The sequence below is a fragment of the Lygodium microphyllum genome, chromosome 27 (genome assembly GCF_053477565.2).
Source record: "Lygodium microphyllum isolate KBCC chromosome 27, Lygodium_microphyllum_v1.1.10, whole genome shotgun sequence".
In the NCBI taxonomy this organism is placed as follows: Eukaryota; Viridiplantae; Streptophyta; class Polypodiopsida; order Schizaeales; family Lygodiaceae; genus Lygodium; species Lygodium microphyllum.
In genome coordinates, this window is record NC_141161.1 from 80312432 (window position 1) to 80328988 (window position 16557).

At 45.2% G+C, this 16557-nt stretch overlaps 1 protein-coding gene across 5 annotated transcripts in view; it reads left to right on the plus strand.

Moving 5' to 3' along the window:
- The window catches only part of LOC148012516 (pentatricopeptide repeat-containing protein At3g53360, mitochondrial-like), a 50503-nt gene extending 39182 nt beyond the window's left edge, over positions 1-11321 (plus strand). For 2 of the 5 annotated variants that reach the window (XM_087669462.1, XM_087669465.1), the window contains one exon: positions 8397-11321. In XM_087669462.1, the coding sequence (XP_087525588.1) occupies positions 8397-10101 (1705 nt within the window). In that variant the 3' untranslated portion in view covers positions 10102-11321. Of the gene's footprint in view, positions 1-7719 lie in introns of all 5 variants that reach the window. The other 3 variants (XM_087669463.1, XM_087669460.1, XM_087669461.1) reach the window with 3 other exon arrangements.
- Positions 11322-16557: the final 5236 nt, after the last annotated feature.

Sequence of the window (16557 nt, forward strand, 5' to 3'; positions counted from 1 at the left end):
ATCTCGGCCTCACTATGAAACCATCATGGGAAAGTTGCAAGAAGTAACATTGGTATTGTTCCATCTTCATACCTAATGGGAAAGGGGGCTTGGACCAAGTCCTCTCTGTCTCCACTTTAGTGATGTCTGCTCTAATCACTCTATTCAACTTTGAATGGCTAAGACTCAAAGTGGGACAATCAAGACTGTAATCGAACGGTGGGAATCTGTCTATATTCATGCCATGCAATTCAGCCACGTGCTCATGTGTGCATACCAACACTGTCTATCGCCCTTTGTTGCAAGCTGTCTTGAAGACTCCAGAGCTAGCCTAGGGTATCGATCTTTAGGGAGCTGCCATATCCTCTAGAGGAAGGTGATTGCCTTGAATAGTGCCTCAACTACCATGGGTGTTGCACCCAATTCTGCTCGGATGATCTCGTGGTACTGAGGCTTTCGCCCTTATCATACGTGCTATCATCATGACCAGTGGTCTCTCCATATGTTCCAACCATCAAAATGTTGTGCTTCAGATGCGTTACAATCCATGAGAGCTGCCCGTCTACTATGATAAAGGCTTGGCCCCCAAATGGTTGCCCCATAGAGTAGTGTGGGTATAACTAAAGTGTCAAAGAGCCACAATTTGGTATGGGGCTCTTGGAACTATACGTGTGCACACTATCACTCTAGAGTGCCCAAAGCTACATATGCCTGTGCAAGCCTAGCCTTTGAAGTCTCCTTCCATGAAAATTGTGGCCCTTTGAAAGTGACCCCAAGGTATACATATTGTCCTACCATTTCCATAGACTGACTGTCATACATAATATGATGTTTTGAGCATGTCACCCAAGCTGCTAAGGTGTTAAAGACCATAATTTTAGTCTTTCCAAGATTAACCTTGAGGCCTTTCTCTTCACAAAACACATGCAATGCATCCAGATGTTGCTATAGCCCCTTGGGTGAATTGGAGATGAGCACAATATCGTCTGCATATAACAAAATTGGTATCAATACCCCAGCCAAGTTGGCTCCCATACCATCCCATCTTTGTATGTAATATGAAATCTCGTCAATGTACAATCCAAACAACAAAGGAGAGAGCAGACAACCTTGCTTTACACCAACAATGTGTCAGAGTGCAGCGGTGCGGAAGCGTAGGACTGAGAGAGAGAGAACGCAGAGAGAGAAGAGAGAGAAAGAGACAGTGGAAGATGAAGATCTGCTGTATATAGTGTGCTGAATACAAAGATATGCAGATATATACACGGGCGCAGTGCGCTGGACTGCGTGTTTTCTCGACGATGCAACCTGCTGTCCACCTCGAAGTCCGCTGCAGTCTGCACTGTCTCCTGTCTGAAATCTGCGAACAGAGACGGAATCTGCGCGTGCCACCGGTCTGTAATCTGCGAGCAGAGAAGTACCGGAGACTGCTGGAGAAGTCGGCTATTTATAGCCAGAAAACTGGGCGAAAACAGGGCGCCAGAAACAGCCTGTCGGCTGCATTAAATGCAGCCAACTGTCTGAACAGGTCGGACTGCCACGTGGCAGTCCGACTGTGCAGTCCGACTGCACACTGCTGCTCCTGTCCGACTGCACCTACCGTGCTGCTCTTGATCAGGCTGTGATCTCTAACACCCCCTCTCAGAGCCTGGCCAGGGCAGAAGCCTGAGGGAGCTGGAATGTCTCCGAAGTAGAGCCTGGGGAAGTGCCTTCGTAAACAAATCCGCAAGATTGTCCTCCATCTTGCAGTACTCCACAGTGATGGTCTCATCCAGAAGCTTTTCTCTGATGAAGTGGTACTGGATCTCTATGTGCTTCGTCCGGGCATGAAAAACAAGGTTCCGTGCCAAGGCAATGCAACTCTCATTGTCGCATTGCAGCAAAGTAGGACGAGTCTGGGGGCACCCAAGCTCCTCCAATAATCTCCGAAGCCACACAGCCTCACATGTGGTGGAAGACGCGGCCTGATACTCCGCCTCAGTAGACGAAAGGGCTACCGTGGGTTGCTCCTTGCTACTCCATGAGATAACACCTGCACCCAAGGTAAAACAATAACCTGTAGTAGACCGCCTGTGGTCCACATCACCGGCCCAATCCGAGTCGCTCCAACCTGCAAGTACAAGATCTAAACCATGTGTCCCTGCGGGATAATGAATCCCTAAATCAGACGTCCCCCTCAAATACCGAAGTATCCTCTGAGCAGCCTGCCAATGCACCGTCTTAGGTTCACTCATGAACCCTGCCAAGAGCCCAACAACAAAACAAAGTTCAACCCGAGTGTTGAGAAGCCAAATCAAGGATCCAATCAACTGACGATAGCGGGAAGCATCCGCCATAGCAGAAGCTGAATGGGAAGTGGCCTTCCAGTTCGGATCCATAGGAGTAGAAAGGGTCCGACTATCCTCCATCGCAAAAGACACCAAGAGCTCCTGTACATATCTCTGTTGAGAGATAAAGATCCCTCTCTGAGACTGGTAAATCTCATGGCCCAAAAAGAAATGGAGTAGACCCAAGTCCGTCATCTCGAACGTCCGATGTAAAGCTGACTTCGTCTCTTGGACTTGCTGTGCATCATCACCTGTGACAATCAAAACATCAACATACAACACAAAAAGCACACAACCATCCTCGGAAGTGTGAACATAAAGCTGCAGATCGGCCTTGGAACGCTGATATCCCAACTGAGACTGGAGGAACGAATCAATCTTCTCGTTCCATGCACGAGGAGCCTGCTTGAGGCCATACAAGGCCTTCTTCAACCTGTAGACTTTCCCATCTGAGGATCCAAAGCCAGGAGGCTGCTCAACATAGATCTCCTCCTGCAAATCACCATTGAGGAAGGCCGACTTCACATCCAACTGGTAAACAGGCCATCTCCTATGGCCAGCCAAGGCAAGAACAGCTCTAATGGTCGCCATACGAGCAGTGGGAGCAAAAGTATCATGACAATCAATCCCTGGGCGCTGTGCAAAACCTTTAGCAACAAGGCGAGCCTTGTGCTTATCCAAAGAACCATCGCTAAGGTATTTGGTCTTGAAGACCCACTTGACGCCAGTCACCTTCTTATTCGGGGGGCGGGGCATGAGTGACCAAGTGCCATTCCTCTCAATAGCCTCCAACTCGGCTTCCATAGCTTTCTTCCATGGTGCGGACTGTAAAGCCTCCTCCACGGAGGTGGGCTCTCGATCTTGCATAACATGGGTCATCAAACAATAGTTAGAGCAAACAAGCTCCGTAGAATGTGCCTAGTGCCGCCGTGACCGCCCCGGACCATCCTGCGGTCCCCACTCCTCAGGAACCCCCTCGATCCCTGAATCACGGAGTGTGTCACGGGCCCATCGAGGAGGAGGCCGAACCTCCCCTCGTCTCTCTCCATCAGCTGAAGACTCAGGAATATCCATCGGTGGTAACTCCTCAGGGGTGACCGGTGGAAGAGTGGACTCTGTGTCAGAAACAGAATCATAATCAAAAGGCATGGGCTCCAGTGGAACTGTAGCAGGAGCCCAACTCTCCCCTGGATCTCCAAGAACGGGATGCTCGTCACCCGTTGGGATGGCCGGAACCTCCACAAACCGCACATCGCGACTAGTGTACACATCCCGCTTGACGGGATCATACAATCGATAGCCTTGGGACTGGGAGCTGTAGCCAACAAATACGTGTCTTCGGGAAGCTGCTTCAAATTTATCACTATGAGCCTTGGGAATGTGAACATAGGCATCACACCCAAAGACCCTAAAGTAAGAAACATCGGGCTTTGTCCCAAAGTAAGCCTCAAACGGGGTCATCCCATCAACGGCCGAAGTGGGGGATCGATTAAGGATGTGGACGGCAGTAGCCACAGCCTCGGCCCACAGAACCTGAGGGGTCTGTCGGTGCTCCATCATGGTGCGCGCCATCTCGATCACACTGCGGTTTTTCCGTTCAAGAATGCCATTTTCTTGAGGAGTGTGGGTATTAGCAAACTCCTGGTGAATACCTTTATCTGCACAAAACCGAGCAAAATAGGCCCATGTCATCCTGCTATAGTCATCTACGATCAACATGAAGTACGAGCTCCCACGCAAGGACTCATCCCTCATAGGGCCACATAGATCCGTAGAGACAAGCTCCATCGGTGAAGTAGACCGCCGCGAAGCTGTGTGGGGAATGGCATCCCTATGCTGCTTACCCCTATGTAGGAGACACATGGCTGCTGGCTCACCACTATATCCGGCAACCCTCGAACAAGCTGTCCACGTGACGCCCGCCGAAGATAATCATAGTTGAGGTGACCAAACCGAGCATGCCATAACTCTAACTGTGACTGTGAAGTAAGAAGAAGAGTAGAGAGGGCGGTGGAAGACTTCAATTTATAGATGCCGTTCTCCTCATATCCGGATGATAGAACCTTCCTCGACCCACGATCAAGGACGCGCACCGTAGTACTGTCAAACTCCACCATAAGTCCAAGGGAGCAAATCTTATGAACTGATAGGAGATGATACCCTAAGCCAGGTACATGCAAAACCTCGGAGGTATGGGTACCACCTCGTCCATCTGGAATAAGCTGCATCTTACCCCGTCCTGCAATAGACACTGAAGAGCTATCTCCAATGAGAATCTGCCCACGCGAGGGTCGCAACTGGGCAACGCCATCTGATGAAGGAGTCATGTGCCGGGAGGCACCACTATCAACGATCCACTCTCGAGCCTAGGGAGCCGTCATTGCAGCATCAGAAGCATGCGGTGTAGAGTCCTCAATGATAGCTAGATGAAGAAATGCAACTGATGAGGGTGCAGCCACCGCTCCAGAATCCTTTGTGTCCTTCTTGTTGGTGTCCTTCTTGTCTTTGTCAGGGCAATCCTTCTTCCAATGGCCAGTCTTTCCACAAATATGACATGTGGATTCTTTGTCCTTGTCCTTCTTTGACTTGTTATCCCCCTTCTTCTTCTTTTGGTCCTTCCCCTTCTTCTGAGAGGCTTGACCTATCAGCGCCTCCGACTTGGAAGCATTCTGTCCCTTTAGCTGTTCCTCTTGGTCCAAGACCATAGGAACTAACTCTTCCCACCGAAGAGTAGACTCTCGCCCCGAAGCAATAAGGGCAGAGTAGAATGTACTGAATCGTGGCGGCAACTGGGACAATAGTGTGATCGCCATGTCTTCGGAGGAAATCGGCTTCCCCGCATTCTGAACCTGCATCTGAAGCTGCCTTAGCTTGTTGATGTGCTCTCGCAGCGAAGAAGACTTGTTTACGGACAAGGTCCGCATCTGTACCTCCAAAGAAACCCGCTTCATAAGGGTCATCCGATTGTACATCTGATCAAGCTCCAGCCATATCTCCCGAGCCACCGTCAAGTGCTCGATGTGAGCGATCACGGCTGTAGTACAAGATAGAAAAAGAAAGGAACGAATCCTGGCATTCAGTTTGTCCCAATGAGACTGAGCCTTGGCCAACTCCGCACGAGCATCGGAAGAGAGTTTGGACTCATCTCTTACCGAGGGCCGGTCGATCTCCTCCTGTACAAGCTCCGCCAAATCATAGGACTCAAGGATGGCCAACATCATGACGCGCCAAATGCGGTAGTTGTCGCCGTCGAGCTTCTGATCTGCGGGAAGAGCCGGTAAGACAGGCACCTTCCGGTCCATAATCGACTGGAACTCCAAGTCAATCTCTGTAGACATCTTCACCTGCAATGCCTTCACTAACGCAAAAGCAGCCCCCTCTGACTGTGAAAACTCAGCCTGCTAAGGCTCTTCCGCGTCCTGAAACTTCTTCACCCGCGCCGGAGGCGATGAAAAAGCAAAACCTGCACTTGTAGGCTGAAAATTCAAACTTCCTCCGCGTCAAACAGCAGTAAATAGCAGCAAATCCACCACCTGGACTCCTTTCCTATGCGCCCACGCTTGCCTCAGCCTTGTTCCGAGGCGCAGCCCTCTTGTCTGCCCTCAAACGCTGAAAACGCAAATTTGTGTCGCGATAGAAACTCCTCTTCAGGTTGGTTCTGCGCTCAATCAGCCCTTCAACACTGCTCTGATACCATGTCAGAGTGCAGCGGTGCGGAAGCGTAGGACTGAGAGAGAGAGAACGCAGAGAGAGAAGAGAGAGAAAGAGACAGTGGAAGATGAAGATCTGCTGTATAAAGTGTGCTGAATACAAAGATATGCAGATATATACACGGGCGCAGTGCGCTGGACTGCGTGTCTCCACCTCGACGATGCAACCTTCTGTCCACCTCGAAGTCCGCTGCAGTCTGCACTGTCTCCTGTCTGAAATCTACAAACAGAGACGGAATCTGCGCGTGCCACCGGTCTGTAATCTGCGAGCAGAGAAGTACCGGAGACTGCTGGAGAAGTCGGCTATTTATAGCCAGAAAACTGGGCGAAAACAGGGTGCCAGAAACAGCCTGCAGCCGACTGTCTGAACAGGTCGGGCTGCCATGTGGCAGTCCGACTGTGCAGTCCGACTGCACACTGCTGCTCCTGTCCGACTGCACCTGCCGTGCTGCTCCTGATCAGGCTGTGATCTCTAACACAATACTAGACACACTGAGTTTGTTATGCCTCCAAGCACTTGTACTCTACCTATCACTATCTCATACAATGTATAAATACACCACTGCATATCCTTTGGGACCCCAATGATTCGCAACCTTTGCATGAGTCTTGCACGTGGTACTGTATCAAAAGCTTTGCGGAAATCCACGAAACAACAATAGATTTTTTGCCTTCATGATCGTCTCTTCTCAATCAAGGCCCTCAGTGTGAACATATGGTCTAATGTATTATATCGTTGGCGGAAGCCAGCTTGTCCTACAGACCATATCCCCTTTGTTTCAGCACCAATTCAATTCATGCTCCACAATAGAGGCATATATAGTGTGGTAGTTGTTAGTGACCAATGGATCTCCGCTCTTAAAAATCGGCACTATTGTGTGGTCACACCAACTTGCTGTAAACCCCTCACATACAACTCTATTGAAGATATTTGACAAGATAGGGGCCAATGCATAACATGCATGTGCAAAATGTTCTGCCACAAGGCCATCTTGATCATTTGCTCTTCCATTCTTTAACCTCCAAATGGCATACCTCACCATTTTTCCGTAAAGAATCCACACTGTGTTGGCCTAGAGTTTGATGGACAAAAAATCTGCTCTTTTGATGGAACATCATACAATGCACTAGCATGTTCATGCCATACCATAGGTGATGTCAACTGAATAGGTTACGATCATTTTGAGGGGCAATGCATCTGGGTGGTGCAGCAGAGCCCATCTTACATGGAAATGCCTCTGTAGCTGCCATATGTAAAACCTTCGCTAGAGATTTAGTGACATCCTCCAGTGGTTCATACTAGTCTAGTTGGCTTAAGCCATCTCGTACTGCATCACTATAGATATGCAAAGTTTGCTCTAGAGATTCATACTGCGGGAATGGGTGTACGTGTGTGTGTGCATGTTTTGAGATGTCCTGTCAAGCTCTAGTTCGGGTCCAATGCCAATTCCTTAGACATCTCATGTTCAGTATCATAAAAGGCTGATTGTTCCCTCCCTATTCAAGCGTTAAAGTCTCCCAATAGTAGTATGTCCCTGATGCTTGCATACCTCAGAGAGAGAGAGAGAGAGAGAGAGAGAGAGAGAGGCCAATTTATGGAAAAAAAAAGAGAGAGTGGTCAATGATATGGGATGTCATCTTACCTTTTGCCTTCGGAGTAAGAAGCTAATGTTTTGTTGTTGGTCAATGTGTTCAATGTCAAGGAATTTGGAAATGGTGCTAGTATCAAAAGCCTTGGGAAATAAGGATAATCAAGTAATCTTCAAAGCAGAAAAAGTGAAGTGTTCCATATTGGTTGAAGCAGGCAATGAGTTTGAGGGAATGCCTACTTTTCTTTTTCAACATACTCGCAAAAAAGCTCAGTTTCAGGTCCTAAACATGGATAAAAGCTGTTTTGAACACATGATATTTGCTTTGTACTTTTAGCACATCATTGCTTCATGACCCTTGTGTACATGCATTTTCACATGAGGTTAAAACGTGGGTGGAAATTGGGAGCTGTTTCAATCGTAGATGGGGGTTGTTGCTCCTATTTCCCTTCTCTGTCCTATCTAACTAGGTTTTGCAGATCAAGTCACTATTTTGGCATTCCAGTTAACCTTGCAAAATGCCCCAAAGAGATTAGTTCTAGTGGCATCAATCAGGAATTGAAGAAGTTATGGAAAGATGGACGATTAGAGGAGGCATTGCAATTATTGGGTCTGAAGCATAGACAAGGACATAGTTTACCTTTTGCTTATGTTTGTCTTCTAAAGGAGTGTATGGGTACTGGCACACTTGAAAATGGGAAAAGAATTCATGCTCACATCATTAAAAATGGTTTGGGACAAAATATTGTGGTGAGCAATGTTCTCATTCATATGTATGTTAAATGTGCCAGCATGAAGGATGCTCAGGAAGTTTTTGATGGTTTGCCTTGCCGAGATCTGTTTGCATGGACGATGATGATTGGAGGATACACAAAAGTTGGACCTTCTGAAGAGGCCTTTAAACTCTTCAGCCAGATGGAACATGAGAGAGTCCAACCAAATGAAGTCACTGCTGTGACAATCCTTGCAGCTTGCACCACCTTAACACGTCTCATGGAGATCCATTTCCACATCATAGCAATTGGGGTCAACCCTAACACTTTTGTATTGAATGCTCTTGTGAGCATGTACTGTAAATGCGGCAGTTTAAAAGATGCACTGCATGTTTTTAACAGTACACCCATGCATGATGTTGTTTCTTGGAATACCATGATTGCAGGCTTCAGTCAGTGTGGTTGCATTGAGGAGGCTTTTCTGTACTATGACAGTTTACGATCAGAAGGATTTGAGCCAGATGGTGCTACATTTCTGGGCATAACAAAAGCATGCACTAGTTTAAAGGCTTTGAAGCGCATCCATATTGAAATAAATCACACTAACTTTAGGTACAATGTCTTTGTGGCAAGCTCACTTGTAGACATGTATGCGAAGTGTGGTAGTGTGAAGGATGCACACTTGGTGTTCAACCAGATTAAGGCACGGGATGTGCCCTTATGGAATACACTTATTCTAGGTTATGCTCAAGAAGGGGATGCATTAAATGCCTTCAAACTCTTGCATGATATGATGAAAGATGGCTTGGGGCCAGACAACATAACTTTTCTCAATCTCTTGAAGGCATGTGTAATTGCAGGCAATTTGGATAAAGGCAAAGAAATCTACACACACATTGTTATTCAAGGAATTGAAAAGAGTCTCTTTATGGAGAGTGCAGTGATTAACATGTTTGTCAAATGTAGAGATGTTGAGGATGCTTGCCATATATTTGAAAATATGTTTCGACCAGAATTGAGCTGCTGGAATGCCATGATTGGAGGGTATTCTATGCAAGGGCCCACTACAGAAGCTTTAACTTTGTTTCGGAGAATGGAAAAAGAAGGATTGAAACCAGATAAAGTTACATTCTTGGCTGTTCTGAAGTCTTGTGCAACGTTAGGATCTTTGGAGCAAGCTAAGTACGTCCATGCGTGTATCAAGGAATATAGACTTGACCTGGAAAAATTTGTAGCTAACTCCCTTCTCGACATGTACACAAAATGTGGAAGTCTCTTTCGTGCACAGCAGGTCTTTGACTGGATGCATAACAGGGATGGTGTCTCTTGGAGTTCAATGATTGCAGGATATGCACAGCATGGTGAAGCAGAGAAGGCTTTTGAACTCTTTCAGGTTATGCAGGAAGAGAGTATGACAATAGATGATGTTACTTCTGTTGGGATCTTAAGTGCATGTGCCAATGCTGGCCTTGTGGAGGAAGGCCACAAATATTTTGCTTTCATAGTAGATAGACATGGCAGACCAGCAACAGCTGAGCAATGTGCTTGCATGGTAAACTTGCTGGGGAGATCAGGACGCATCAAAGAAGCTCTTTTCTTCATCAAACATGTGGGAGTTGAGCCTACTTCCAGCATGTGGATGGCGTTGCTTAGTGCCTGCAGGATTTCTGGCCATTTGGACTTAGCAAACAAAATTTCAGAGAGAATTATCCAGCTGGAGCCGCAGACCACTGCAGCATTTGTCCTCCTTTCTAATGTGTATGCTGCTAGTGGAGAGATGTAATTCAAATTGAATGCTGTATTCAAGTGTATGCTTTGGATCAGCTGTGAGACATCAGCCCTTATAATACACATGAATTGAGGGGGATTGAATCATTTTATAGAAAGATTATCCTTTTTGAGAGGTGTGAAAAACAGAATCATGTGTCCTACACCAGTGCAGGAAGAGACGCTGTTAAATTGTATGATTTATATCACCAGGCTATATCAGGCTCCTGCATGACAAAGACTGGGAGTGCAGCATTCCAAAGGTGATGGCCTGGAGGTTGAAACTTGGGCTTATAATGGTGAGGTTGTGGGTTTTGAGTCATTGCTAGGTGCATCACTTGGTTGGACACCTATGTTCACATCGTGTGTTCATGTAAGTCCGGGTCCTTACCCACTTGGACACTGGGTCCTCCTTGGTGGGGTCACCTAGGAGGAGAGTCCCAATGTGATCAAGCTCAGCTATCCATTCAACTTGTGAGCTATCCTGTGTGGCTCTTGCAGGCTCTCTGGCTGATATTTGGAAGGGAGGTGCCCTCCTTGTGGATGTTTGGGTGTGTATCTTATCTCAATAAAAAACAGAACATCTTGCTAGGTGCATCACTTGGTTGGACACCTTTTTTCACAGTCTGGCTCTTGTGCATGCTCTTTTGGCCAATATTTGGATGGGAGGTACAGGACGTTTGGGGGTGTCTGTGTGTCTTATCTCAGGAAAAAAGAAAGAGTAGGACTGCGGCAGCTGCCAGCTTTATGAGCAGTTCTAAAATTGATGAGATGGAGCCATAATTAAGATCCAAAACTGTTTATTGGTCGTCTTATTACCATCCTCTCAAGTACAGCAGTCCCACCATATTGTCGCACACAAGAGTCGATCATGCAATGGGTTTTTGATCTTTGATCTCATTAGCAACAACGATTTAAGCTATAGTTACTGACACGTTTGGTGTATTACATGACAATAGGGAGAATGAGTAGGTGATTCTGGTCTTCCCTGCCTGGTTTCTCAGCTTAATACCTGATTGAAGTTATATTGCTTAGGAACATCTTATTCCATGTATAGCTATAAAACACAGCGGAATACTCTTGGTACTTAGGCACTGCTGAACCTGAGAGGTTCTTTCTAGTCTTGATTTATAGTTGTAGTTCTAGTTGGTTGTCTAAATTCTCAAGCGTATCTAACAGTCAGTCTGCATGGTGGAGGCTCAGCAAATCATGTGAGCGCACATTGTATATTATGTGAGTACTAACCTTTTTTTGGTTTTTCAAATATGATAAAGTTCTATTTACTATTGATAAATCTGTTAGAATGAAATGTCGCTAGAAGTGTACAAGATTACTCCTGCAGTGAACTTCCAAGATATGATAATACAAAAGAACAAAAATAATGGAAACCATAGTACAAGGCCAAAGGGAACAAGCAATCAGGAGCTCGACAGTGCCAGACCATATGTAACTCAAAATGAAAGAAAGTGCTCAGAATCCAAGCTGACTAGACAGGAGATAGGACTTACTCCCCTGAACATCTTCATAGGTACAGGCAAGGCCCATTTCCATGAACCAAGCTACTGTCTCAAGTTGAGATCTAGTCTCTGTTGTACCCTGTAGCCTCTTGCATCTCCCTTGAAGAGATTGGACAATCTTTGTCCATATCCTAAAGAAACTTTGCAATGGATGTGTGTGGTAAAACTATAGTGTGGTTTACAGCTGGCAGTCCAAATGAGCTAAGCAATGATTCTGGCTATCAGCTCCCATCCATGACAATGTCCCTTGTCCACTCTCTTCGGGAGAAGTCTGGCAGTTCTATCCTGCTCATGAGTTGAGCAGAGATGACATAGGATTGACTCCCCTAAACACCTTCATAACCATAGGCAGGTCCTTTGTCTATGACCCAAGTTACTGTCTCCCCCACATCACTATCAGTCTTTGCTCTCATATGAAAGACTATCTTGAGGCTTCCCCTTCATACCTCCTAAGCCTTTGGGCAGTTCTATAAGCAGTGTCTCTGAGTCTCCTCTGACTCTCCATTTGTAGCACAAATGACTACGAACGTAACCAAGTCAATTGCCAACTGTTAAACTTGTGTTGCTAACCACAGAAAGAGTGTGATCTTTTTGGGTCTATAGCTATCATCCAGTCTCCTCTAATCAGCCAAGAATGTTGATGAGATACCTTGTCCAATCCAATGCTGTGGTACATTCAAAGAAAGGAACATTCTTGAGTTTGATCTTGCTCATTTGGATCCTCCTCCCCAATCTGGTAGTACATCCGAACAAGAGAACATTCTTAGAGTTCTATTTGTAAATCTTCCCCTCCCTCTCTCTCTTTCCTAATTTTCTTACTTTACTCTCTCCTTTTCCCTCTACCTCTCCCTCTCCCTCTCCCTCTCTCCCCCTCTCGACATATATAGTGACGCTAATAGCAATGCTGATCAAAAGTGTTGCTAATTTAGCATTGCTCTAGCTGCATTCCCTTGTTCATTTTGGCTAATTGCAAAAGCCTTTATTGATAAAAATGTAGCCACTCATAGTATTGGCATCTTTGCACTAGTAAAACCTCAAGTATGTTTCAAGTAGAGTAGAAGAGTGCAATACTAATATGCTCATAAGCCTATCACTCAATTGAAGGGAATTTCCTCCCTTCTCATTAAAGCTTCATTCCTTTATGGAGAGAGTGAAAGGGCATGCCAGTATAAGTACAGGTCTCATTATTTTGGGTAGAAAATCATTATCTACAATTTTAGTGAAGGAAAACAGCTTAGAAGGGTACAACCACCTTCAAACTTTAAAAATAGCAATGAGACAAAAAAAAAATATAAACTAGCCTTGAAATGTAAAAACAAAAACTAGTGTAAGAACTAAAGCTTGGAGAGCTTTCTCCCGTATGGGGTAGGATCAAGTCTTGTTGACAGCATTGGCATGGAAACCATGGTATCAACCTATGAGCTCTTGACCTTTTAGTGACATTCCAGTGCACGATCCATCTCTTGTCATTTATGTTGTGGGCAATATAGTAATCTATGGCCATGTACTCAACCTCCTTTGGGCCCCAAGTGAAGGGTCCATACTCTCTTGAGTCTCCTATCTGCCACTAGGATGGAAATGCGAAAGAACTTTTAATGATTGAATTAAACTTCACCTCAGATTTTTATTCAGAAAGAGTCTAATTTTGGTATCCCTAGCTTGGATGGCCATTGGGCCAGGAGTGAAGGATTTGACATTGGGCATGAAATGGGCAGGTGTATGGGCTATGTGGTGCACAAAGAGGGCAAAAACAACAAGGCTCAATGTGAAACTTTCATTCAATTGAAAGTTTGAACCTTAGAATTAAGTTACATGAAAGTTTTGCCTAGAATAGGTTTGAACCTTAGAAATAAGTTACATTTGAAGATTTCACCTAGTGAGGAACTTTTAATTGCCTAGTATCCCCCTTGTGATTTAGTTGGATTCTAGAGAGAAAAATTAGTTTAGAAAGGCATGTATTGTAATTTGCAGCTCTCTCTTTTTCTTCTTGGCAGCCCACATATAGTTTCTTGACATTCTTCTTCAGTGCACTGCTGTTTTTATCTCTTCAAGCAATGGAGAATGCATTCACAGCGTGTGTGGGGGTCAACACAGCATTCATCTTCTCCTCTCAATGGGGAATCAACATTGCAGCTCCATGACTCCATGATCATCAGTTATTGCTATTGTTTTTTAACTCCATGATCAACAGTTATTGCTATTGTTTTTAAATCTAGATCTCATCAAAACAAGCTATTACAGTAGTATGGGCTAAGATCTTCTCTTCTTTTCTGAGATCTTAGTCTTGTGCACTTTGTTGACCATTCTGCTGCGAAGAAAGTGACTGTCTCGCAGTTTGGTCATGAGAAAATCCCTTTGTTTGTGAGAGAAACATGTTGAGCCACTTATATTATGGTTGATGGAAGTCAATTAACAAGGGTGATAGGGGAACATTTGTAGATTAGTTGTGGTGTGTGAAATTGCTTGAAAGCTGGCTTATGTAATCTTGGTAGCTTCTAGGGCAGCTGATGTGCACCCATGGACTGATGCCTGGCTGGTTTGGGGTGGGACCTTTCAGTTATGAAAAGAGGGGGAGACACAACATACACTCTATCTTGGGCTTAGTCCTTTTTGGTCCCAAGAGGGGGTGTTGAGCTAACTATTTTTAGGGTCTGTACATAGTCATAATTATGGTGCACCACTAATTTAGTTTGCTTAGAACAGCCCCAGAAAGCAATCAGTGTAAAATTACCAAAAATAAATGACTTTATTTTTGACAATAGGACAAATGCACCACCAATTCTCTATAAATAGAAGTCTTGCATTTGTGCATCTTCATCCCTCAGTTATTCCACTCAGCCTCTTCACACCCACTACTAGGGTGGATATCTTAGTTAGTGGGGTTTCATCATGTATTGCCACTGTTGATTGGGAGCTGTCGACTACCTGGTGTTTACAGTCAGGTCAAGCCGTTTGTCATCTGTCCGCACTCCAATACCTGTCACCTTCAACACCAGCTCTACATTTTCATCATTATAGAACTGTTTCACACTGCTGGTCATCTGCCTTCACTGTGGTAGAGGCTGCCCTACTGCCACCTCCAGTTTTGAGCTTGTTCCAGAGAGGTGGCATCATCTCCATCCACATTGGTCTGTGTTTTCAATGAGTTGGTTACTCACACAACTACTGCCTACCTAGACATCAACGACTGCCTACTGCAATTTGGGATCTGTTCCAGTACAACATACTCCAACACTCCTTCAGCCACCTTTTCTCCCTCCTAGAGACACGGGTTTCAAAGGGCCATACTGATTGTATCATCTTCATATTTACTTTTCATTCATTAGCATTTAGTATTCTACTGATTGTGTTCTTTGTGTTGTCATACAGTTTTTCGGTTCTGGTTTGCCAACCATTTCTTTATAGGACAATGTAGGGATTCATGGAGAGTGTGCAAGGCAAGTTCTTTTGGAAGTTCCCTCCATGATTTGAGCTTCATACTGGCTGTGTTCCTAGGATTTGGACAGCTGAAATCTATAGATGGACTTTTGGTAAGTGCTAAGTTGATATAAAGAAGGGTGATAGAGTCCTTGGATGCTTGGAAAGTCCTGGGGTTGATGGGAGTCAATTGACAAGGATGATAGGTGAGCATATTTATAGATCAGTTTTGTTGTGTGAAACTACTCCAGAACCAACCCATGTAATCTTGGTAGGTTCTTGGGAAGCCAGTGTGCACCCATGACTGATGCCTTGGCTGCTTTGGGGTGGGGCCTTTCAGTTATGAAAAGAGGGTAGAGAGACATGCACCCATAGACTGATGCCTGGTTTCTTTGGAGTAGGACCTTTCAATTATGAAAGGAGGGTGGAGACTTGACGTACACTCTCTCTCAAGCATAGTCCACTTTGTGCTTGAGAGGGGGTGTTAAGCTACTATTTTAGGGTTTTCACATAGTCATAATTATGGTGCATTAACCACTAATTTAGTCTCCTTAAAACAACCCCAAAAAGCAATCAATGCAAAAGTACCAAAAATAAATGGCTTTATTTTTAAAAATAGGACAAATGCACCACCAATCCTCTGTAAATAGAAGACTGGCATTTGTGCATCTTTGACCCTCAGCTATTCCACTCAGCTATCATCAACCCTCTTCATGCCCTCTGCTGTCTACTCCCCTTTTGGGGTGGATATCTCAGTTAGTGGAGCTTCATTGGGTGTTGCCACTGTTGATTGGGAGCCGTCCATTGCCTGGTGACCTGCTGCTGTACAGATGCATTTGCTGTCATCAGCCACTGCCCAGCATACAAACACCCTTGTTGCAGCTGATGACATCATCTTTCAAATTTGTGTTTGTAGTCAGATCGGGGCCTTTGTCATCTGCTTGCACTCCAGTAGCTGTTGGGTTCAACACCAGCTGTGTTTTCATCATTGTAGGACTGCTTCACACTGCTGGTCATCTGCGTTTGTTGAGGTGCAGGCTGCCCTGTCACCGCCTCCCATTTCCAGCTTGTTCTAGACAGGTGGCATCATCTCCATCCACACTGGTCTGCATTTTCAATCAGTTGGTTACTCACACAATTATTGCTTACCTAGACATCATCAAAGACACTTTGTGGGATTTCCAGATCTGTTTGAGTACAACATACTCTAACACTCCATCCAACTTTGCCCGGTCCTACAAACATGGATGTTGGAGGCCCCATGATTGTATCATCTTCGTATTTATTATTCATTCATTAGCATCCAGTATTCTGCTGATTGTGTTCTTCGGGTTGTTGTACACTTTTTCCTAAACTATTTCTTTATAGGACAATGCAGGGATTCATGGGGACTGTGCTAGGCAAGTTCTTTTGGAAGTTTGTTCCATGATTTGAGCTTCATACTGGCTTTGTTTCCTAGAATTTAGACAGCTGAAGTCTACAGATGGACTTTTGGGAAGTCCTATGTCATTGACAAAGTCCTGGGGTTGATGGGAGTC